Source organism: Cupressus sempervirens, chromosome 2 (genome assembly GCF_028749045.1).
Source record: "Cupressus sempervirens isolate cs-2001-9-10 chromosome 2, ASM2874904v1, whole genome shotgun sequence".
Classification (NCBI taxonomy): domain Eukaryota; kingdom Viridiplantae; phylum Streptophyta; class Pinopsida; order Cupressales; family Cupressaceae; genus Cupressus; species Cupressus sempervirens.
In genome coordinates this window covers 453,456,396-453,483,247 of record NC_143119.1, presented here as the reverse complement: position 1 = coordinate 453,483,247, position 26,852 = coordinate 453,456,396, and the positions used below count along the sequence as shown (strand labels likewise).

The 26,852-nt window shown below is 35.6% G+C and overlaps 1 protein-coding gene across 3 annotated transcripts in view; it reads right to left on the bottom strand.

Annotated features, from left to right (window-relative positions):
• LOC149573009 (glutamate receptor 3.3-like) overlaps positions 1–26,852 on the bottom strand; it is a 145,735-nt gene that overhangs the window by 18,443 nt on the left and 100,440 nt on the right. For all 3 annotated transcript variants that reach the window (XM_089814148.1, XM_089814150.1, XM_089814149.1), the window contains 2 exons: positions 10,838–12,198; positions 10,071–10,351 (listed from right to left, as the gene is read on the bottom strand). In XM_089814148.1, coding sequence (XP_089670274.1) covers positions 10,071–10,351; positions 10,838–12,198 — 1,642 coding nt within the window. The remainder of the gene's footprint in view (positions 1–10,070; positions 10,352–10,837; positions 12,199–26,852) is intronic.

Below are 26,852 nucleotides of genomic sequence, written 5' to 3'. Positions count from 1 at the left end.
ATTGTAGTACATCTTTTCATAAGTAACATTTTAAGTACCATATGTATAGTATATACACCCCTGATCCCCCCCACCCCCCCGCCGTCCCCAAATCAAGGCCCCTCTATCCCCCCGTCTTGGAAACTTGTCCCCCCGTCTCGCAGGGAGGTGTAACTACGATAATAATCAAGTCCAAACTTAAATACAAAAAATACAGTCGGATTGGAGATAAACAATAAATGCACATGTAATCTTAATGTGAATTCTGATGTGAATCCATGCAAAGATGAATCGGGGCTACATCCAATTCACCTAAGAAAAGCCCGAAGGTTTCCATCCTCAGGATCCTCAACAAGAGAAAGCTAGCAGCTTCCCAAAGATCTCCAAAGAGAAACCAAAAAATAAATCTCAAATCCAAGCATGCCCAAATGAAACCACCTCTCCTCCTTTTATTATCCAATGCCATGACTCTTCAACATCCTCTACCTCATCTCCTTGTCATCTAGCCATTTTGTCTCTTATTAATGCCCCTTTAATATTATATTGGCCTTTTATAAATCTGCACTAAGCTCTCATAATCCAAATTAAATATTTCATAAATTTGACTTTAGAACTCTTAATGTCCCAAAAAGGGGACATTACAAGTCCTTCCTCCTCGAGATTGCTTGCCCTCAAGAAATCATGAGCCCACAATCTAATACCAAGGTCCCATATTAATCTCAAGGAAGCTACTTCACCAAGCCACTGCGCTACTCTAATACAAACAATATGTCCAGAATTGTGAAGCCGTTCATCATTTCCCCACCTCCGCAATGCACCAATCATGTTGATACCAAGATCCTGTATCACTACATGTGCATAATCTATCAAATCAACCGGTCATGTGCTGCTATCATATGTGAGAAAATCCTCAATCCAACTGAGATCACAAGCACTGCTAGAGTCAAATAGAGATGGGAACTCAATATCTTGCCAACCAGCTTCCTAAAACAATACTGACCATAGGCTGATCCTCCTCGGTCCCACAAACAAAAAGGCCATCCACCTTCCTAGCTGTCTAAAATATCCCATCACTCCATACTAAAATAAGTAGAATGTCTAAAATATCTAGCTGCCAAAACACTGCTCCTCTAACATGTATCCTGGAACTGTATCCATAGACTCCATACTGAAGAAGCAAACTAGATATGGCTTCCTCCTTCATGAAAGAAAGTGTAACAAACAAAGTGCTTTCATCATGCTCGACATCTATGATGGTAAAGTAATAGTGGGCACTAGAAAAATGAGAAGAATCAATCAATAAATTCCCAACAACACTCTCCTTTCTACCTATGGGCTCCTTGGCCATACTATTAGCCAAGTTACTATCCAAGGCTGATTTGTACTCAGCATTATGCCCCTCTGTCAAATGTAATAAATCAGTCACCTACTGGCTGCAATAAGTATCAATCTGTGACTTGATTAAAAAAAGTGTTCCATCAAACTTAAATAGTGGATTCTTCACTACCCAATCAGCATCCATCTCAAAAAATGAATTGCTATGCTTTATCCAATTAATATTATGCTAGCTGAAAGTATTATCAATTTATCATGATAAGGATAATTGTCCTTAGGGGATGCTACACAAATAATTGATCTAGAAGATACCTTGTCACCCCTACAATCATCTATAATGTTCTCATTTGTTGCCAGCATCAAAATTTTAGGGATTTGGACCCTCGTAGACTAATGACGATGGTTAGAGGGTCTTCTGAGGATTGATTCATCTCCGACATTCAGGATTTACGGATTTGGCCTTTGTTCGATATCATTGGGACTTCATTTGCCATACTATGTATAGTAAGTCAGGAGTAATAGAGATGGACCCTTTCTATTTTTAGAAAGTGTATTTGGTCACATGGGGAATTATGAGGAGAGATTTCTAATTCAAACAGCATGGCAATCAAACAAGTATTTCAAGAGATATTAAAGTTCAAGGACTTAAGTGATTTATTTAAATATTTTAATGTTATTATAAAGTTATTAAAGTCACTCTAATATTATAAAGTGCAAATATAAAGTTACTTTATGATTTAAAGTCACTTTATGACAAAAGTAACTTAAGTGACTAAAAGACAAAATAGTCTTTTATCCCACATTGCTAAGTTGTTCATACCCCTCCTCATTTTGAAGTTATAAAGGAAAGCATTTGCATTGGGATTGTTATAATGAATATATATTATTTTACAAATCCTGAAGGTTGCTTAAATGTGACTGGATATTTCCTAAAGAAGAAACCCCCTAAGGAAAATAGTGAGTCTGGACGCAAACCTAGCACTCACATTGCATTTTCAGAGCTGAAGGTTGAATTGATACATTGGTGTACCAGAAGTTGGAGACTCCATAGTAAGTAGAAGCAATAGATATTTGAAGGTCATACCAGATAGTGGTAACTCACAGGCAGCAAGTTCAGACAGGTGGGAGTTCACAGCAAAAAGAAGATTGGGCACGAGAAATTAGTATAGAACAGTGGCACGTATAGGACATGGTCTGGTCGCTTGGAATTTGAACAGAAAACAGGCTAGAGAGTCATCACATAGCTAAGATACAGATGGCATGAGTCCAGTTCTAGGTCATACAGAGGCCTTTCACTGTCTACGTACCTCCTAGCAGTGAACCAACAGTAGTATATGTGTGTGACAGTGGGCAGCAGCTGGCTGACACCTAGCTATTCTACGGGGTACACTTCACACGGGGTCACTTTCAGTGCAGTAGTAGCAGTTAGGAGTTGATGGTGAGACAACAGGCAGATTGAAGAAGATCAAGGGAGTCATATGCTGGTCTAACAAGGACTCCATACAGAAGCCGCAAGGATAGTCCATTCCCCAACCACTGGTAAATCTGCATTCATTGAAATCGGGTCTGTATTTCCTCCTCCAAACCGCACTTGCAATATTGTTTGTCTATGTAAATCCTCAAATATTGAAGCCTAGTCAATGGTGTCTCAAACAACAGATGATAATTTATTGTTACTGTCATGAATCAGTATTTCAGATTGTTCTTATTATATCAGTATTAATGTACAATCTAGAAGTCAATATTTCATTTATAATACAACTACTCTATGGCATTTGTTTTGAAAATCAGTAAAGTGATGTTATAGTAGTACTTGCTTAAGGCTCCTCGATTGCACACCAACTGTTTGATGAAATTTTGCGAGTCCAAGTTTGACTTTCTGTGATCAGAACAAGCAAGGATTATTACAATGGTAATTCAGTGAAGTCACCACTTCATGGATAATATAACTATTCTTTGGCACCTGAGTTGTAAATCAGTGAAGTGATATTAAAATAGTGCTTGTTTAAAATCCAGTGATTACGCACCAACTGTTTGACAAAAAGTCAGTTAGTTCAGATAAGAGTTTTATTGATCGAACCAAGAAGGGATCATCGCATCATCAACCAAAAGACATGGTGTCATACTGGAAGGAGACTCCATTGAACTCCTAGGTGGCTGATCCACAATACCATCAGCTTCATCCCTGTTAAGCTGCTCATATGACTGAGTTTTATCTTTGTTTTCATCCCTCTCTATAGGCTGAAACAAATCTTCTTTCCTTCCTTCTATAATCTTGCCCTTTGCTAAGAACGATTTCAATTTCTATTCACATTGTTTGATGATATTGTTAACCAAACTACAAGCATCAAAAGAAAAGACATGTGTTGGTTTTAAATCAGCCAATATGGTAGATAAGAAATTTTGTGAACCGTCATCACTCTCTTCAATGATCAAAAAGACATGATGGACTGCATGAAAGAAACATTTTTCTTGTGGTTCCTTTTAATGACAATCAAAAAGTGATGGAACATATCAAGAATTAAGTCCTCACAACCAAGATCTATCATAATCACACAAGCTCTAAGTTCTGCAACTGTTTCCAAAATTTTAACATTCTTACCAAAGGTTGAGTTATTGATATTACTCAATACCTAAAAACTTTCCACGATCAGCTGGAATACTTCCTTCAGAATCTCCTCGTTCCCCTCCATATGTAGAGTAACGAATAATTGTCAACCTTCAGATTTAGTAATTCTGAATTCTTTCTTTTCTACAAGCCTAAACTAGATACGAGTCTTAAGATTTTAACCAAATAATAGAAGCATATGCCTATAGAAGCCACCCAAATGCCTGTGAAAGTCATCTGGAAGGGCCTCCTAGGCATCCAGATGCAAGTGGAAACCTATCAAAGGCTTCCACTTGCATCCGGGTGCCTGGGAGGCGCTTCCAATTGGCTTCCACAAGCATCTGCCTCGGCATTTGCCTCCACAGGCATCCACTTCTGCTTCCAGAACAAGGATGCCCGCTTCAGCTGCTAAGAATAAAACCATTGCTTTGGTTAGTGAACATTATTTTGGGCCACAATTGCAACAAGATGTTTGGAAGTTTGTGCAAAGTTACAGATTATGTTAGATGGCAAAAGTAACCAAGCAGAAAACACAATTATATCAGCTATTACTTGTACTAGGAAGGTCATGGGAGGATATTGCATGGACTTTATTCTTGCTTTGCCAAGGACTCAGAGGACATGATTCCTCTTTTGTGGCGGTAGACAATTTCTCAAAGATGGCACATTTCATTCCTTGTACAAAGATTAATAATGATGTTCACGTTTTTTAGAGAAGTGGTGAGACTACATGGTCTGCCCAAAAGCATAGTTTCAAATTGAGAGACTAAGTTTGTTGGGTACTTCTAGAGGATATTGTACAAAAAGATGGTAATATCCTCAACTCCATACCAAGCAAGCGATATACAATTATATATGTTTTAATTAAAGACTGAAATTTATGATTTCCCAATCTATTAAATATTTATTAAAAATTGAATCTTACTCAGCCAAATAACCTGTGGAAAAGAGAATGATGCAAGTAATACAATAGTTGGTTCAATAGAGTTATCAACCGTAATAATTAACTTCCAAGAATATCAACTGAAGACATGAAGTCAATTTACTACAAATGATATATGCAAGGACCGGCACCAAGAAGATGTCTACAGAAAACTAGTCTCATTATCCACATCAACACCATCATACACGAGCACATCCATTTTGAGGATTACTGATAAATGCACATGTTGGGATCATCCATATGCATATAAACATACATGTTATAATGTTCCATCATCAGAACATTCTATCATGTATGGCTATATCCATACAGCACTATTTTTCAATATCATGTTCAAAGATATAAGAATGACATCGATATGATCCATGATCGTGTGTCACCAACGATCTGTGGATAATAAATAATTCATGTTTACTATGATTACTTATAATAATCATTAATGATTACTATGAGTGATAAGAATATCTAATGATGGTTGCTTATGCTCCATCGATACTTGGCTGATGTATTCATTCCTTACAATTAATTACTAATCGTATTGTATCTGTAAGCATGGCAGCCCATAATAATTGATCTAATCATATTTTGTTTACCATTAATTATGGTGGAAAGAGTTACCAGTGTGGCAACAATTCATCATGCCCTTTCAGCAGTTACAAATAGGCAAAGCTGATCGGCTATGAGAAGTGTGTATTGATTATTAATTTTATAGACCCATTCTCTTTGTGGTATATCACTCATAGAGCATTTTGGTTGTTGTTGCAACCTTATTTCTTTAAGTGCAAACATTAATAAAGCAGATCAAAGACAACACCATATACATGGCATGCTCATAATTGCATATTAGAGACGGCTCCAAAATAACAGATTGCACACATCATATAAAAGAATATTTGAGACGACATTATCTGCCATTGGATCGTCCTCTCATAGCAGCATATATTACATTGTCTATCGAAGATAGCTCGCAAGGTATATGCATATTCCCTATTGTAAATCAAAGACGACCATATAATATTGAGATTTGAACTGCTAGATATCTATTGTAATCATAACCTTGTTAAGGTTCATTGTATTCCAGTGTGGTATTGGAATTACAATTACACGCGCACGCACACACACACACACACACACACACACACACACATACACATATATTCATATACATACATACATATTTCAGAATTCATTGTTCATTGCATAATACATTGTCCACTTCCAATATCATTACACTTGCACATTATAGTTGCACTTGCTTCATAACTCATTAGCACATTTTAACTATTTTAGCATTTGCATTGCTAGTCATATGTACATTTCATTGATCTCCATTCACAATTCAATAGCCTAAGTCATATAAATGCATTTGTTCACGTAGTGTCCAAGAAACATAAAAAGAGGACAAAATTGTTGCATGCATATTCTACCTGTGGTAAAATCACATGTCACCCATTTGGTTTTTCTCCTACTAAGCTTCTCAACAGATTTCCTAAACTCCTATTCATTGTTGCATGCATATTCTGCCTGTGGTAAAATCAGATGTCACCTATTTGGTTTTTCTCCTACTAAGCTTCTCAACAGATTTCCTAAACTCCTATTCATTACTTCTCTATGTCCATCAGTCTATGGATGGTGTGCCGAGTTAAATTTCAGTCTTTAGCTTGTAATGTCCTCTTTTTATGTTTCTTGGACACTACGTGAACAAATGCATTTATATGCATTTATATGACTTAGGCTATTAAATTGTGAATGGAGATCAATGAAATGTTCATATGACTAGCAATTGCAAATGCTAAAATAGTTAAAATGTGCTAATGAGTTATGAAGCAAGTACAACTATAAAGTGCAAGTGTAATGATATTGGAAGTGAACAATGTATTATAATTCAATAGTAGTATGCAATGAACAATGAATTCTGAAATGAATATATATATATATATATATATTCATTACACTTGCACATTATAGTTGTACTTGCTTCTTAACTCATTAGCACATTTTAACTATTTTGGCATTTTCAATTGCTAGTCATATATACATTTCGTTGATCTCCATTCACAATTGAATAGCCTAAGTCATATAAATGCATTTGTTCACGTAGTGTCCAAGAAATATAAAAAGAGGACATTACAAGCTGAAGACTGAAATTCAACTCAGCACACCATCCATAGACTGATGGCGTAGAGAAGTAATGAATAGGAGTTTAGGAAATCTGTTGAGAAGCTTAGTACGAGAAAAACCAAATGGGTGACATCTGATTTTACCACAGGCAGAATATGCATACAACAATTTTGTCTATAGGAGCACTGGTAAATTGGCATTCCAGATTGTATCTAGAAGAATTTTGACAAATGATTTTGAGTTGAAGAAGTTGGACAATGTAGAAACGAGTAAGTTTGAAGCCCAAGAATTTGTAAAACACTTGAAGAATTTGCAGGAAGAGGTGATAAAGCATATTATTAAGATGAATATACAGTACAAGGCTAAGGCAGATCAGAAGAGGAGACAAGGAATTTCAGATTGATGATGAAGCCATGGTTCATCTATTGAAAGAGAGGTTTCTAATAAAAGCATATGATAAGTTGAAGATGATGAAATCTGGACTATACAAAATCTAGAAGAAGCATGATTCACAAAATGCTTGCGAAGTACAATTGCCCGGTGAGCTCAGTATTTCACCTGTGTTTAGTATTTTAGATTTGACATAGCATCATTAAGAAAATATCGTAGAGAAGATAGCAGAAGTTGTTACAAGCTAGGGTTGTCGTTGCACCAAAAGATCGACCTGTCAATGCTCGATACAAACACTAGATTTATAGAACATAAGAGGCGGTTAGGCTATGTCACGAATCCTGAAGGGTAACATTGGCGGCTAGTCCAACCATCCGCCCCTCAACATTACCCAAGCAGATTTGAACCTATGACCAAGCTCTGATACCAATTGTTTCAAGCTAGGGTCATCATTGCACCAAAAGATTGACTTGGCAATGCTCAATACAATCACTAGACTTATAGAACACAAGAGCCGGTTAAGTTATGTCATGAATCCTGAAGGGGAACGTTGACAGTTACTCCAACAAAAGCACAATGGAATATTTCAAAACCTACTTGAGCTACAAAGGAGATCGAAGACATCTTGGATAGTCGTGTTAGCAGAAGCACAAGAAACAAGAAATATGGAGAGTTCTTAGTCATATGGAAAGGAAAATCTATTGAAGAGTCAGCAAGGCTATTAAAAGAGGTTGACCATCTTAGTTTTCCTTTGGTATAAGAGCAATCTTGCATCACCCAAAAATACTATCTAATTTTTCAATAAGGGCTATTTTGAGCAAGGTTACTAGTTTTGGTAAATTTACTATTTTTAATAAGTTCCTCGTTTGAACACAAATTGTTCCAATTACTTCCTTGGAGGTCCATTTTGGATGTAAAAGCAAACTAGTAGATTTTCATGGCAAGATATTGAATTTTTTGTTTTGGCCGAGTAGTACAAAAACTTTGAACTCAAATTTGAAGGCCTTAGAGGCTTTGAAAAGGTGTCAAACTCCTAGTCCTATCTGAGATGACGCTTAACAATGCGAGTTGTAGAGCGCTTTGAGAGGTTTCAGAAAAGTGGTTATGATAGCCAGTTGAGTCTCCAGTTCACAAGTTATGGCCTTTGGAAGTTGCGCTACTTTAGGAGAAAAAAGAAATCCCTTCAAATATGAGTGTGGAAACCCGTTTTGGGGCATTCCAATATAGGAATAAATAATATAATGATGGTCTGCCTCAAAAAGTGGGTTATAATTTCCAGGTCCTAGGGTGGTTAAATGTCTCAAATATAAAGAAGACAAATAAGGGTTACCGAGGTAGTTCTAAGTGGGCATATGGTGGTTCCAACTTGCAAATTGTTGTGATGAAAATGCCTGTGAGGCTGTAGCGTGTTATATTTCTTAATATTGTAACATCATTCCATTAAAGATAATAGAAAAAGCAAGTATTTATATTCTTGCAATTGTTTGGTTCTTGCAAATTTCTATTTATATCTATGTTGTGTTGTGTGTGTTTGGGTTAGTGAGGGAAATACCCTTCATCATACGCCCTAGCGTGTACGTGTATGTGTTGTAGCATTAATATCAACTTATAATGGTGAAATCAATTATATAAATAGAATCACTCATAATCCGCTTGAAGTTAGCATATTAGTAGCCTATTCCTTAATCATAGTGATAGCCATTAAAAGGATAGGCTGGTGTTGTGTAGGGAAAGGCAGAGTAAATCCTCACAGGGTAGGTGGGTCCCAATATGGAATAGCAACAGGGTCTTCAAGCCTTGAGGGAGCCTCCTTGTAGATTGGTGTGAATCCCCATCCTCCTAAGGATTGACAAGTTTTGTAGAAAGTAACAAATTGGCTATAACTATGTTAACTGACAAATGTGTTATGAATGTTAATCATTTTCCAGTTTAAAGATCCTATTTAAGGCATGATATATGCTGATATGTTAATTACAGGTAAATTTCCATTTGCAAGTGTAATCCAAACCCTAGTTGGTAACTTTTAAGGTAAACCAATCAAAGTCCCGATAGGGGACATTACATTGTTGGTAATAATACAACTGAGTCCTGCCTTTACAGAATGAGTTTTTTCCTGAATCCCATGTATATGTAGTATTGTGAATTCATTTGCTCAATTAGCGTTTTAAAGAGCCTATTCCACACTTGGCTTATTTCATTTATCAGCACAGTTAATTTACTGAGCACTTAATGACATCTGATATTTCATTGTTGACATGTTAATGTTCAGCTTGTGTGTTGTCAAAAAAAAATTTAAATTGAGGGTGGGTGATACAAAAGCCTGTCAATCTTGCATTTGACATATCAAAAGATAGGTTTCTTCTTTATTGAATAAGAATCAATTATTTTTCTAATTGATATGAACTGAGAACTTAAGCATCTGTATCTGATCCTCAACTCTCTTCGGTGCTTCTTAGTCAAGCTTTTAAATAAAGAATTTGTTAAACCAATGCCCACCCAAAAAGTCAAGTATAAAGTTTTTCCGTAAGATGCAGTCTTCAGCAGAAAACTACTCGAAAATATGTTGCATAAAAAATGAACATCTCATCCCAAGGAAAAAGAAATTAACAAAATGTAGAAAGACTTTCAAAACTATAAGGAAATAAATGAAAAGAGGAAGATAGTATTTATTCAAAAGTATTACTATTTACACACCAAATAGATGTGCCAGCTTGTTTCTTCAGCCCGCCTTGAAATTCCTCATTTTTTCTATGCTCAAGCACCCAAACAACAAATCCTGTGAAACTGACAAGCGCCAGCAATGTAAACCACAGATTTGGTGTAAATGGTTTCAAGAAAGACCATGCTTTCTTTGAGGAATAATCCTTCTGACGGACTACAACCACCAGCCCAGCTGTTACATAAGGTTGTGTAAAGTCGACTATTTGTAAGCGAGCTGGTGTGATAGGTATATCTCCTATTGCTGCATCATATTCCTGTGTGACAAGAAAAGGACCTTAAGATTTGCAGATCACATTTTATGCTCCTGGAATATAAGAAAGCATGAAAGAAATGATAGATGTAGAAAATTTAACAATATAACTTCTTGAAGTACTACTCAATATTATTCCTTTCAGAAGTTAAAAGTTTAGAACTCCACACACCTAAAAGCTAACTCAACTCTTTTGCAAAGTAATATCTGAAACATTCTTCAGACACAGCATACGTACTTTGTTAAACAAGAAAGACATATATAAGAATGCACACAGTCTAGTAAACAGATTTCAAATTTGGCAAAGTGCACTTTTCAGTTATTCCATCGAATTCAAAAAAAACCCATGAACTTAGACATCTAAATCTTTCTAATTGTTTCAGATTCCAAAAATATCAGTTTAAAATTTTCCATTTGTATGACACTGCAAATAAATACAGCTAGGAATGACTTGCATAATGATACTCTAATCAAGATTTAGAATGTTCACCTGGTCAGCAACCTTCTTAAGAAGGTAATCAAGATCGAGTGTTGAGCTTCCATTACCGACAGGTATAAAAGTATAACTGATATTATAAGGAAGATACGCAATAGTAGCTTCAAATACATCTATAAAGAAACCATGAAAATTCGTTGTATTGCTCCTGTCCACTGTAGTAGAGACTATCCCCCTCTGAATGGCATCTTTAGGAAACGCAACCCGCAGGGGCCTTAAATATTTTTGAAAATACCCGTCATGATGATTTATTGATCTGCGTCTAGACCAAATATCATGATTTGCACTTTGATTCCCTTTAGTTGTCCCAAATACTGTGCTACTAACATCCTTACCATTTACATCTGAAAGAATTGCAGAGTATCCAGTTTCTTCTTTCCACTTTCCAACAATGACCAGTTTCTTGCGAGTAAATTTCACAACTTCAAAGCAAGTGCCCACTCGTTCCCCTCTTGTATCCATTTTCACAAGTCCTGTTACACCTGAAAATTTAACTTTCAAAATCTCTTGTAAAAGAAAATGTCCATTTTCAAATACCATAAACTTTGATTTACCAACTCTTCCACTTGCAGCTTCGTGCAAAGAAGCATGCATAAAAGACAGATTTCTCTGCTTTCCCAAGAAACCATGAAGAGCTTTTGCAACTGTCCATATTGCATCGTATGCATAAAAACCATATGCTTGTAGTGATTGATCTGTTGCATGTTTGTCTCCCAGCTTGCTCCTCAATTCAGATTGAACAGATTTAAGCTTTGAAGACATTGGCATATAGCTTCTAACACCAACAATGCCATGATACTCCTTCCAGAGATCAACGTCCGAGGATACTGCATCCAAATTCCTTGTAATTGCATCTGTGATAATCCACACATGACCTCCACCAAACAAGCTCAAGTTATGGGCAGCAGAAAGTACACTTTGCCCAAAATTAGGTTGCATATGAACTACAAATACTTTAGGTTTTATTTCCTGCAGTTTAATTAGATTATGGTGTAGTTCTAACATATCTAGATTGGAATGAAGTGCTACTTTGTACATTTTACATCCATAGGGCTCTAGGGCACTACTTAAGGATTCAATAGCATTCCACCCAAAAAAATCATCTGTGAATAAAACCACTGCTTCTTTCCATCCATGCTCGCCAATTATGCTAGCAACTGCTTTCATCTGCACATCATCATTAAATACAACCCTTGTGAAATAAGGGTACTGTTTTCGTGATAGTGATGGATCTGTTGCTGAGAAGGAAACCAAGGGAACATGAACTGCTTCTGCCATTTTACCAACTGATTGGACTACAGCTGATGTTTGAGGCCCTACTATAGCAACTACTTCTTCTTCAAGCAACTTCATTGCTGCACATAATAAAAACCTCTTCTAAGAAAACTCAGGAAATAAACTGAATATCAGCAATCTTAAGGGACTATAAGGAAAATAAGAATGCTGAAAATTATCATATAGTGGATATAGGAAGTTTATTAAGTAAATTTTACTTATCTAAAAGATCAAAACAAGGAGCACGTAAGGTTTCAAGAATAAGGATGATGCTGGAAATTTTCCCATCCACTAAAGGTGAACTATGAGTTTTGAATTCCCTATCCAGTAAAGGTGAACTATGAATATTTTTTTATTTTTTGTCACACGTAAACTGCGTTAGAATATTACCAATAAAAATCCACTCAAAACAGGTATCAGAGATTATATACCTATTCTCAAAAGCTAATAGCAATGAGACTTCAAATTTAGAGAACACTATCTAAGGATTTCCTGGTCTCCAATTGTAAGCCAAATCATATACAGCCAATTGCCCACTTCTTTTTCTTTCTACAAGTCTCGTATTTGTTCAGTGTTGTAAAGTATCATTAAATTATTTTGAAAAGATATTACTTTTTCAGATTTTCCATGGCCTTTACTTCGGCTTCTAACCAAAAAAAATCCTATCAGACCCATATTGTAATTTTGTCAAACACTTTGCAAGTTAGCTGAAAGACTCTATTTGTAGTTTATGGTTGACTGTCCAGGATTTTCTTTCCCCTTGAATTCACAGGAAAGAATCTTTATGTTCCTTTTAACTAGTCACTTGATTGAGCAACAACTTGCCAATGACAACACGTATCGAATGAAAGGAGATATCTTGTACACCAGAAAATAGAAACTATAACGGCTTCATATCAAACATGATTACTTCCAAATCTGAGCTAATGAATTTTTCACTGAACTGAACAAAATCACAAACTTATCTCAGCAAACCCTTCATTTTCATTTGTCCAATACAAACAAGGCGGGTCAAGAAGGAATTATTTTATTGTTTAGTTGCTTAACACCATTGGAGTCTTCAGCCACACTGCACAAAAATCAATTTTCTTGAGACTCTCTTGCAATAGTTGCATTCTCCAACCAAACCTTCCATTAGGTTTTTATGTACTTCCATGCACAGGGCCAGACATGTCCCAAATGAACATACATTAAATTTCTACTACGCACCAATTAAATCAATAGGAAGAGCGATCCCCTGATACAGGAATTTGTTTTCTCTAGTCACTGTCAGTTCTAAGGAAAACTGGCAAATTCACCGACACAAAATAAACCAAGAACCTATGCCCGACAACAAAGTATCTCACAGGCATATACAGCAATGATTTGAAAAAACAAACATTATACTGTCTAGTTGCAGAAAGAATATATAAATATCCGAATTAACCAGAAGTAGACGACTCTCACATACTCCTTTCTCAATACACCCACTTGCAAATGTTTGTAATTTCAAATCAACTACAAGTTATAGTACCACTGCTTTTGTGAACTTATTCCTATCAGAGATACAATCTTGTCCCCCAAGTGTGATTTCTAGCTACATCTGACAATGTTGGAACAGTTTCATTCAAAAGATGATTAAAAAAATCCCAAAATCTTCAAAGAACAGCAACATAGCTCAGCTGAGATGTCCTTTGGCTGAATGAAACAATCCAGAAATTAGGAATGGAATCGGTGCACAAAAAACTGATAATCACGGAAAACATTAATATGGAAAGAGACATTTACATCATCTAACACAAAGTATACCAGCTTTGTTGATGAAGCCAAATAAATCGCAGTCATGAATAAAATTTCCTCTGCAAACTTTATTGATTGATATTCATGCTTAATAATCTCCCCAGATGTTTTGAACATTAGATTTAGGCCATAAATTAATAGCATTAGAATCTCAAGCCAAAAAAAGAAGTCGGATCCACAAATAATGAAACGCCCAATAACTTAAGCATGTATGCGCCCTTTCAGGATGCTCACTTACAAATGTATAGAGTAAATGAAAAATAAATGGGCCCCGCGAATCTTTTACATTTGCAAAAACTTCAACCTTTTGTTTCCAAATTAAATTGGGCCTCCCACTAAATTATAATGCCCACTTCTATATTGCATTGTAAGTTTAATGAAATATTAAATTACCACCTTGAATCACCAGCACTTATATTAATTTGTCTTCAAACCAAAAATATATCTCATCGTTGGCAAATGTCTTCTGCTAAAATCAAGGCAATATGAATGATACAAATACCTGCAACAGGAAACGAATGGGTTCCTCTACCCAATTTCAGTCTTTCTACTAAACAAAGACTCTGGAAATGATGGCTCCAAATGTCCAGATGATACTCGCTCATACAAATGCCTTCTAACGCAACAATTGGCCTTTAGAAAACTGAACGGACCCAAAAGAACATTTCCCAAACATTTTTACAAATAAACAAAGCCTTCGATATTTTATGAGTCTTGAATTCACTCTCATAGCAAATACAAATTCATTCTCATACCAAATTCTTTGACTCACACCAAACATTATTTGATTTGTTGATCTTTGAAGGAGTCGGGCTACTCAAAATTATATGAAAAATATTAGCCTTTCATGTTGAAACAACAAATCCGAGAGCTCGTACCACAAATTGATATATATTGCTTCCTGAATGTTTTGTCTTAGCAACTCAATATAACTGCAAAACTTCCAAAGAGTAATTAGATTTTTTAACCTTTGGCCGAATTGACAAGCCTTTATACACTCACTACTAAGGAAAGATCAAGATTATTTTATTTCCTTCGCTTTTAAATTTAATCTTCAACAACTAATTATCAAATCATGATAAAATATTAGGCAAGAGCCTACAACACAATAGTAAATTGTGAGCCTCTTATCTAAGAGGTCTTGGGTTCGACTCTACTCAAATTTAATAAATAATAATAACTACCTTGGCTTCGGCCTATTACTCATAAAAAAAAAAATCATGATATAATATTTATACATCTTGGAAATCTTTAAATCGTTCATCTTGTTTTTGAATACCCATTTAGTTCCAATAACATTCTTATCCTTAGGTCTAGGAACCAATTCCCATGTATCGTTCTTCTCAATTTGCTCTAGTTCTTCTTTCATAGCTTTAATCCAATAATCATCTTTACTAGCTTCATCAACTTCATCAACATTTTTAGGTTCAACTTGAGAAAGATTGGTTTCTTGGCTAAGCAAGAAACAAGATTGTATTTCATAAAGTACGGCAAAAGTAGAGTATGTAGCAGCAACAAACAGTTGTAATCAGATATTATGGATGAAAAAAAAAACATAGGGATTGAGCTTACAGAGTCTGTTATCATACATTAAGACAACACAAGTACAGTGAGTATGTCAAAGAATCCAGTGTTACGTTCAAAGACAAAGCATATATCTATTAAGTATCACTCTTTGAGAAAGAAAGTTGCAGAAAAAGAGATCAAATCGGAGTATATTAGCACAAAACAGCAAATGGAAGACATATTTACAAAACCTTTGGCAAAGGACACATTTGGGTACATGAGAGGTATGCTTGGGGTTATGCCCCAACCTACTTTTGAGTAGTTGAAGCTGAGATTGCATCAGTCCAGTGGTAATAGAACACTATTTCTCTTATCTGGATTGGATGCTTGATGCTTCCTCTATGGGGGAGTATCTATGTTTGAGCTGAGTCATAAAGGACTCTTGGAAAATGGTTCTTAATAGTCTCTTTGGACACTTGAGCATATTGCAGATTCTAAGTAGAGAATTGACATGATACCTTTGTCATTGTGTCAATGGGGGAGAAATATACATGAAAAACATCCTTTGATATGAATATGTTGAGATATCTTGTGGGGGAGAGTAATACATGAAATATCTTTTGATATGAATGTTTGGAGAATAACACATGAAACATACTTGTATATTGATTCATTGATTGATGTCGATGGGGGAAGAAGATTCAAAGGAGCCTATCCTTTCGAGGAGAGATTCCTAAGAGGATTTGAAAAGATGATGTTGTATGGGGGAGATTAACACCTTCCTTGTGCATTATGGTTATAGTACAGATGACATTCATGGACAGCATGAATTGGAGAGCAGATGTAGTAGAGAGACATTTTGTATTAATGGAACTTAGATGTTTTTCATCTATGTTTCCATCAATGCCAAAGCAGGAGATTGTTAGCATGAATGCTGATGGTATTCCTATGGGGGAGTATCCTAGCAGTGCTAGAAACATGTTTCATAGGTTGTGTGTTGCATTAATGACAGAGTTTGTCATTGATGTCAACATATTGGTTATTCTATGAAGACTCGCAAAGCAACAAACAGAGTTTGGCTTCACGTGGTTTGAGGAATGAAGATCAACTTATGCACACTTGGGAGAATGTTCTAGAGTATGTCTAGATGCTACAGTTAAGAACGTGTACGAAAATATGAAGACTAGAGAGAGTTATGATGGTTTTGGTGATGGCAGCATTCAAACAAAGTTTTTGGAAAGCAGGTACTGTTGTTTGGATTGTATCTCCTAAGTCCTAACACAAATGGAATCTGGTCAAGTGGACTTGGACAGAGGTAGGAACATGTTGAAGATGTTGTTGTTAATCACGCACATTCAAATGATCAGTGAGTGAAGAGTTATGAGACTGTGAGCCAACAAATTGTTTGTAATTGTGAAATGATGTAATATTGTAATGTAATGTGTACATGTAATATCTTAAGTTGGTACTATATTATTATTGTAAATTGAGAAAGCCCCAAGGCCGTCTCAATAACTTATTCTAGGACTTGGTATAAAGGCAAGATGATTGCCTTGGTTGAACCATCCGGTGCGGATATTATGTAATCAGTGAGATATTCTATTGTGCGAACTTACATTTGAATATCTTTTGGATCAGAGAAGTGGTTGGTGCAATTGAGGCACACTGAGCTTACAAGGAACTGTATTTGGCAAAGAAGTTGTTGTTGGACAATGTTGATGTACAATTGTATTATTCAGTAAGGATAGTACTAAAGTAGTTTGGACAATGGGTCCTTTTATCTTCCTATCAACTCCTAACAGTGTTGGCACAACTCCTAACAGATTGGAATCTCCTAACAAGGATTCAAAGTCTCCTAATAGGGACTCATATGTATTGATTGTATTTCATTGACTCCTAACAGGGTCCATCCTTTCACAAGGAACATTTATATTAGTACATCACCTTGTACATACCATCCCCGCTAGATTTTTCCCTCTGATCAAGGCTTTCCCTAGTTAACAGATCTAGTGTTATTGTGTATGGTTATCTTTTTGTGGTCGTTGCATCTACTGCTTGTATGTTTCAAAATTAATAAGGATATTGAAAGTTGTTTTAATTGCATAACTGATTCACCGCTCCCCCCCCCCCCCTCAATTATCTTGGTGGACTTTACTTTCTAGCAAGCATCGCCAAGAAAGGAGTTAGGCGAGGGACACCACTTCATCTAGGGGTTGATAGGTATGAAACCTAACCACCAAGGCTAAGGGGTAAAATGGCTGGGCAAGCGAGAGTATGTTAAGGACTACCATGAGCTACCTGGTCAATGATTGGGCAATGTTAAGAAAACACTAAACATTTAATTAAAATGCAATACATTTTGGTAAGTGTTGATCTTATAACTTGTGATGTTGCCATGCCTTAGTACATTAGTGTCATATCATTTACCTATACTTGCATATCTATATATATATATATATATATGTATGTATGTATGTATGTATGTATGTATGTATGAATTAGACATATGTATGCATCCACATTATATAAAACGTATATGTTAAATACATTGTTAATATACCAAGCATATACATACGTACACAAGTATAAATAGGTGGCGGATGACACAAATGTACTAAGGTGTTACGCATGAATTAATAATTCTTAGCACCACTTTATTTTCTCTTCAAACAACCACCTTTCTATATTGCTCTCATCAGCCTTTTAATTATTTTTTTGGGCGGCCATATTATTAATATTATTATTGCCACATGGAGCTGATGGCCAAAGAATCTTGTAACTCTTGCCACTTCTGTATCTTGCTCGTAACTGAGCTGAGAAGGCTATGCTTTATGTGATGGCTCTTGATCAAATATATATCTTTTTCTCTTGACAAAAATGAGTCACTACTACCTCATTTTTTCTCTGTTCTATTCTCAATATTTTTCCTGCAACTTGATACACCTCTTATGGGCGTTTGCATTCAACGTTTCTTACATCAAAGCATAATTAATCACTGCATATTGAAGCCTCTTGGAGTGGGCATTCTGTGCATCAGCCAAAGCTACTCATACCATGCAATCCTACCATTTACCAAGTCATGTTGTTACCTCTGCACATATATAAATATATCTTGCAAATAGATCGTAAGGCATGGCTAAAGCCATTTAAAGATTCCCTATGCTATCTTATTGATTGTGAATGAAACGATGATCTTCCTTATGAACAGCATGATTGTGCTGAACTACAAAGTCTATATTTTTTTGAGCAAGAGTATTTGCAATATGCTTCCTACGATGAGAATTTTATACCTTGAAGATTCAAATTTGTAAAAGAGAAAACTTCTATACCAATATGTATTAGCAAACTAGAATGGCTGAATCCTGAATTGATTAAAGGAAACTATCATTATATTGCCAACACCAGAATGGCGGATATATTGGCTATTATATGAATGCTTAATCATTTCCAAATTTCCTTTTGAAATGCCAACACCAAAATGGCAGAAGAATTGGCCATGCATATTAAGATTTAAATTCATAATTCTCTTTATTTAGCCAAGGCTACAAAGGTAGATTATCGGTTGTGATTATCATTACTTGTACAACCACCCGATGAATCATCCAGGAAGACCAAAGGATACTTCTACATGATAAAAAGGAATTATCAGTAACTTAAATGCGAAATAAGTTATTTAAAGAAACCGTGTCAGCTCATAGTCCTTAATGTAGTCTTGTTGTCAAGTCTAGCGGTGGGTGATCGGGTACATAGTGCCCTCACAAATCCTTGGCCAGCATAGGTTATTGGCATGCTTGTTGCTGTGATCACTAGAGGTCAGAGTGTTACTAGTTAGAAGATAGATTGATGGAAGATGTCAATAGCCTCGTCAGCTGACTAGCCAACACTCTACACCAAGATGCTCAATGGTTGGACAGTGGTGCCCCAAGCCTGATTCCCAAGGTAGGGAGGGCCTTTCTCAGTAGAGATTGTGTGGGGATACTAAGGGTCCACGGTTGGGAGGTTAAGACCAATGACAACGCTTCTCCTCTCCTCCAATAGCCAAGGCTTGTACAACTCAAGGTCACTGTCTTTTGCAATCATCGGTAAATCGGGTACTTCATTTTATTTTAATATCTTGCGATTTCCAGTTAAGAATTATAGTGAGATGTAATGGTTGTTTCCATGTATATAGACTAGAGCAGTTAGATTAGTTAATCATTTACTTGTTATGTCAATAAAATGAAAATGAGATAAACACATAAGTAGTTATAACTGCATTTCATGTTACATTGAAAAGAATGTTATTTTTGAGATATTTCCAATTAATCATTTATTATCAAATTTTAGCATGTTACATTCTACAAGTTCATGGAATTTGTGGCCGTTGGTGGATGAAGAGTTTTCACATAACTTCAAACAAATTTCTTGCACACATTTTACTCCTATAGGAAGAATCAATTTTATGAAGAAAATTATGCATTTCAATCTATCTATTCAAGTGCTAACCAGATACTATAGTGGAGTATTATTTGTTACATCCCAAATTTTTGCCCTAAATTTTAAATTGAACATAGCCGTTGGTTTAACATGTGAAGCAAGTTAGTTAATTATAGTCGTTGTATCAATTTATTTCTTCCTGATCATGTGAAAGTGAGATAGTTAATTATAGCCGTTGTATCAATTTATTTCTTCCTGATCATGTGAAGCGAATTAGTTAATTATAGCCGTTGTATCAATTTATTTCTTCCTGATCATGTGAAAGTGAGTTAGTTAATTATAGCCGTTGTATCAATTTATTTCTTTTCGATCATGTGAAATGAGTTAGTTGAAATATATATGATAATGAGATATTTTTCATGAACATGTGAAAAGAGTTAGTTATTTTAACGTTGATGAAATCTCTAACGGTCACTAGATGATTGTTGAATTGATGTCTTGGCGAGAATGTTGTTTTGAATGATTACAGGAAGAAGACTAAAAAGGGGAAGCATTGCTAAACGGGATCATCGAAAGGGGATGATCGAATAGTCCAATCATCTGAATTCGATAGGTTTGACCTAAGACCACTTTGGCAAGGATACTAGATTTGATAACATGATGCATTATGGAACACACATGAGCTATTAAAAAGAACAATATAATAATCAATTAAAAATTAAAACTATAATTCATACCTTTGATGAAATTATTAATGAATTCATTATTTAATTATTATTATTCACACTCAAATACGAACATATGTACATTAAAATAAAGTGACACCAATAAATAATAAGCCATTATCTAATGATGCCTCTTTACTTAAACGTACACATGAACGTATTTAAAAATGAACGACAATCATAAAATAATAATAATTCTTTAACTTCTTATTTTCTTTCTTTCTTTCCCTCCTTTTCTTTAATCGTTTTGAATAGCATTTGAATGGATTTCTTGTAACTGAAGGGAGCTGTAGAATCGAGCTCCTTTTTAAAAAGAACTTCTTAATCATATCATGCATTCTTCCTTCAATCTTTTTGTTATCTGCTATCGGTGCTTTCCAAAACGACTAAAACCAAATTTCAATTGCTATTACTGCTCATACCGTCCTCATTTTATTTTCCATATTCCTCTCTCCTACTTGGCCGCGGGAATCAAATCAAGTCGTAGGACTCTCTTACCTGATCACAAAGTCATCCGGAAATTACAGAGGCGTCACGTGACATGAAATATTTTCTTTATTCATTCTACTTGTGTCTGGTACAGAATACGAATCATATGCCATCAAATGTTTCCTGAACTTTTCTTTTCCAGATTATAGTATCAGTAAAATAACTTTTGTGTCATCGAACCATAATGTTTTCTATCATATTGCTGTTGCTGACGATGAGCCTTGACCATCTTAGGGAATCAACTAAACTTTGAGCAAATTTATACTTTATTCTCATTCCAATCGAGTATCCGATTCTATTAATTTCAAATACTGAAGCTACTAATTTCTTTTTTCAGTCTGAAATCGAAATGATAATGAGAAGATTTTCGTTCAACTTTCCTATCCAATATCTCATTAATAATCTTTGTTTTATTTAGAGTTCCAACCATGGAATTGCAATAATAACCTTGATTAAATAACTCTGTTCAGAAATCAATGCATTCATTTTTATCATACTGAGATGGTAAATATACCAACACTGAGGAATTCATCGGCGAAATTGCCATTAAAGGTGAAGAGGTGAAAAGAATACATAGTGGATATGATTCGCGAGCACCTAGGAATCATCGGCATGGTAGCCTGAGAAGGTGAGGAGGTATAGATGAGTTTGCATAGAAAAAGAATGGCATCAGATATAATAAATAATAAGATAAATACTAAAATAGCTCATGCATGTTCCACTTATGTAAGATGTTGTCAAGTCGAGTTGGTGGAGATCAAGTTTGTAGACCCAATTTGAAATCCTTGGCCAGGGTAGAATTAGGCAAATACGCCGAACATGTGATCTTTGTTGATTGTTTAGACACTTCAATTTTTTTTCAGAATAACTGTTCGGACTTCAACCCACCCGATTACTCTGATGGCTAGGCTTATGAACATCCCAAGCCCGATCCCGTGGTAGGAAGGGTCATTCTATTAAATTAGAATATGTGGGTAGAATTAGGCAGATATGCCGAACATGTGATCTTTGTTGATTGTCCAAACGCTTCAATTATTTTGGAGAATAACTATTGGGACTTCAACCCACCCGATTACTCTGATGGCTAGGCTTATGAACATCCCAAGCCCAATCCCAAGGTAGGGAGGGCCGTTCTATTAAATTAGAATATGTGGGGATAAGTAATGGTCCGCGGTTGGGAGGTTAAGCCTATGTCAATGCTTCTCCTCTCACCAATGCCAAGGCTTGGACAACGAGTTAAAGAAAATTCCTCCATTTATATTGTACGTTTCTTTTAGTCCCTGAATGAATAGATGGTTATTTTTATTTCAAGATAGAGAAAACATTTACTTTATGAATAGTCGTTACTTTATTTTCAGTTGAATATTTAGGAATAGTTAAAAGATTGCAATACTTGAATATATCTCTATTGTTTCTTGTAAATATGTAAGATAGATTGAAAAAAAAGTTTCCTTCAGTTATAATCAGATGATATAAAGCAATGTCATGTGAGATGAATTCAGTTATTCGTGAAATTAGTTTAATTTGAGATTTTATAATTTGGTTAAGAAAATTTATATGTTACATAATTCTTCTTGAAGATTTTCTTTGACTAGAGCACATTAGGGATTTTTGTACTTCCAAGGAATTCCTTAAGTGTCTAGATTCAATGCTCTAGTTAGTATTGGCAGTAGAATTTTGGACTTTGTGCACAATTTCCTCATCAAGTGGAGGCTAGTACTTTTGGCCTTGGGTGCATGGATACTAGTAGGCGAAATCCTGAACTTTGAAGAAACTCCTTGATATCTCAAAAGTGATGCTTAGGTATGCCTTCTTGGCTTGGTGTAGTATATCTCTTTTGCTTTGAAATTAGCAATTGAAGGGGCTCACCTTAAGCATGATATAAGTTTTCTTATGAAGAGTTTTGTCCATAGTGGAACAACTTGTATTCTATGTCTTTTGCTTCCTTCTTATCCAACATTATATTGTTTTGGTTGATTCCACATTCTTCATTTTTGGACATGTTTAATAAGGTGCTATGGCTTTTCGAATACTTGGTCATTAATTCCAATTTTACGTCCTCTTACTCAACCGTAAGCCAATTTTTTTATTGTTCAATACCTTCTTAACTTGGGCACATTTTGGCCTTCAAGAGATTTTGAAATTTCTTTAGATAGTGCTAATTTTTTCAAAGGATTCGCAGCTGGCACAATTCTAAACAGGAAAGGTTTCAAAGCTAAAACCTTAAATGACAAGAAACTAATCTCCACTCAAGACTTAGTCAAAGTCACCACTTTTCAATTGGATCACAAGGAACTTAAGAGACTGACACAAGAACCATTTAGAAAACAAAGCCAAAAAGGCCAAGAAAACCAAAAGGTATGGGGATCCCCATTTGCAATGGGCAATGTGTGACAAGACCATATAATCGAAGCTTGAGTTTCTTCACCCCACTCCTTTTCAATGTACTTTGTTTGTAAGGCTATAGGCACAAGAAAACCACATCTCCAACCTCAAGCGTCTTCTCAATCCGAGGCCAATCTGCATACATCTTGTGCTGACTTTGTGCAGGCTGAATACTATCCTTAGGTGCCAAAGTGACCCAGATGTTGAGATTGCCTATTATCCATCTCAAAGGCAAATCCAGTGGATAGGAGACGTTATTCCTATCATGGTTTGGTTTCTCATAAAGCATGGACTCATTCATTCTTACAAAGAGTTCAATGACTGATTATTGTCATTATTGACCTTAAGGATGTCAAGTTGTAACATGGATTTAGCACCGCTGTGACAAACTAGACATATTGAAACTTATATTAATGAGTTTCAACAAGTTATTATGGTTTAAGAGATGCTTGATAGATATGTGGTAATGTTGTTCATTACGAATTTACATGACAAGATATGGGGCTTATTTAGAGCTCTTGAGCAAAAGACTTTGCAGAAACCTATTTCGACAACCTTAGACCTTGATACATCACAACCACCTAGTTATTACCAGGATAAGAAGTTTCCTAGGAATTCCAAGTCATTTCATAGGCCTTCTACAATCAGGAGGGTCCTCCCAAGATGGATTAGGAGACACGTAGTGAGTTGAAGGAAAAGCTATGCTTCTCATGTAAGAAGCCTTGGAAGCCTGGACACCAATGTCTTTGAAAAGGAAAGTTGCGTCTCATACAGTTTAATTCTGATGTGGATGATGACAAAATACAGGACATAGGTTTAGAGGGCAGCAATGTTGAGGGTGAGCACGAGGCTTCACAAGTGGAACTTCGAGATGGCAATGTAATGGATATGTGTAATAATACTAGTGCCACCCAAGTTCCTAGATATCACATCTAACGGCTGAAAGGAGTGATTAATAATAATGGTTGACTTACCTTGTGCATGGTGGCACAATTTCATAGATGAGGCATTAGTTTTTAGACATGGGTTATAGGTAGAGGACTTCTTTGGTTTCAATCTATTAGCTGCAATGGCTTCACTATGCAATGCACTAGGAGAGCCCCATAGCTTATCATATAGATGGGTGAGTACACCTTGATAGATGATATCCATGTTGTAGGTCTTGATGAGATTGATATAGTGCTTGGCATCCGATGGTTACAATCACTCGACAAGTACATTCTTAGCACTCTCATCCTAATGATGGATCATTGAGTATGATCCAAAACGTTGATGCAAAAATTCTCACACAATCTTACCTAGAAGCAGGAATCTAATTATCATGGATTGTGGAAATCTGTTATCTTTAAGTATATTCAGTATTTTTGGAGGAAAGAGTTGAATTTTATGGTTGAGGGAAAGAAGGTTATGTTGAAGAATCTTTCTGATGGTGGACCTATGGTGGTTCTAGCATGTTGGATAGAGTCCATATTCAAACATGGAGAGGATGTTTGGGCGACACAATGTTTCATTTCGTCCAAGTCGCCTTCTTTATAGAACAAACGACCATTCCACATTGATGTCCAAGTGATGTTGGACAAGCATGGAGTTACATTTGGTGATATTCCTTCTAGTAGACCTCCAAGCTATAGATTTAAGAATTTGATATAGCATAATGAGCGCCAAATGAATCAGCAAGCTACAAGCATATGATTTTGACATTATGTCAAGGGGAGAAAGAGTGTTGTCGTTGATGCACTTTAGGCCTACAATTGCCATACTTCATGAGTGAGATTTCAATAGATTGGAAGTCTCAACTCTTAGTTGAGTATCCAAAGAACAAGTTTACATGCGATATTATGGATAGTTAGATTCAAGATGACAAATACACATGCTTGATGTTCTTATCTATTACAAGAACATGATTTTTTTTAGTACCTGGATCAAAACTGAAGACAATCTTGTATGTCATTCATGACACACCACATGTATGATATCTATGGTATTTCAAGACATTTAGGCAAGTTGGAGAGAGATTCTTATGGAAGGGCCTCAAGGATGATATTTTGCACCATGTACGTCTGTTGCATCCCAAATTTTTGATCTTTTAAAATAATGTCATAGTCGTTGCAATGGTTGGTTAGATACTCTTGCATATCATGATCTTGTGAAATGGAAGTTATGATTTACCAAATTTATTCATGTGAAAATGACTTGTTAGTTGATTTTTGTTATTTTGACAAAAGTGAATGCTTATATTTTAATATAAAGATTAGTGGTGGTTAGCCGTTGTGACAATTATCAATTACTTTGTTGTATTGATATTTCAATTTAAATGAAGGAACATGTTATTATTGTGGAAAATGCATTTCTAGTCGTAGGAGCAGACGAAGGGGGGAAGCATTGCTAAACGGGATTCAAGGTATGGGGCACCCATTTAGTCCATCATTCAACTATCAGGTATGGGCTCCAACTACCTTGATGAAGGATTTAACAACTAGGCAACAAAGTATATCTTGGACAGACATGAGCTACTTGGTCAATTTTATAACAAGAGAAATATTAAACCTTTAATATCATGAAAGAACTATTACCTCTCTGTCATTTTTGAGACAATGGATGTGCTCAACATTATAAACTAACATATATATATATATATATATATATATATATATATATATATATATATATATATGATGCCACCATGATACTCTAATAATGTCTATGAATTGCACTTACATGTATATATAAATATATGCATGCGTATCTAGAGAGTATATTGATAAAAAGAAAGTATATGTACTCTCACAATTACACACCTGTATAGATATATGTATATGTAGGTACAATCATAGACAAAATTCAACAGCATGATGACATAATATTTATATGTATATATATAAACATTATATTTGTTTAAAATTATGGAGAAAATATATACTTCTTTATGATTCCAAAACATGAGCGTTGCCACCTTTCATCAGCATTGTTTTTTTTTCAAATTTGAACTTAAAGAATTCTTGTAACTGTAAATCAAGCTCCTTCTTGTAACCACAGCGGGAGACTATACTTTCTATTCCCCACGGCTGAGAGAGCACTCTCTCTCACGCGCTCTCTCTCATTATTGTATACGATTCTCAATGAACCAAGTTCTTGTCTCTCGTCTGATTTCAGAAGCATGATACCGTACTAGTAATGCAATATTGAGCCACTCAGGTGAAGCCAATAACACCTCACTATTACTATGTACTTAGCCGCACGGGTGAAGCCACAACATACATAGTGGTTGCTACTGCATCAGCAATCTGCCTTGCTTCCCTCTATATCCAGGTCATGTATCTTTATCAAATTATTCGCATTGTATGCAATGCTTTACAATTCAAGAAAGCTCCTTTTATTCAAATGGAGAATTAGCTTGAGCTCGATCTGCATCTAAGAAGTGTCGGCTTTGCTCT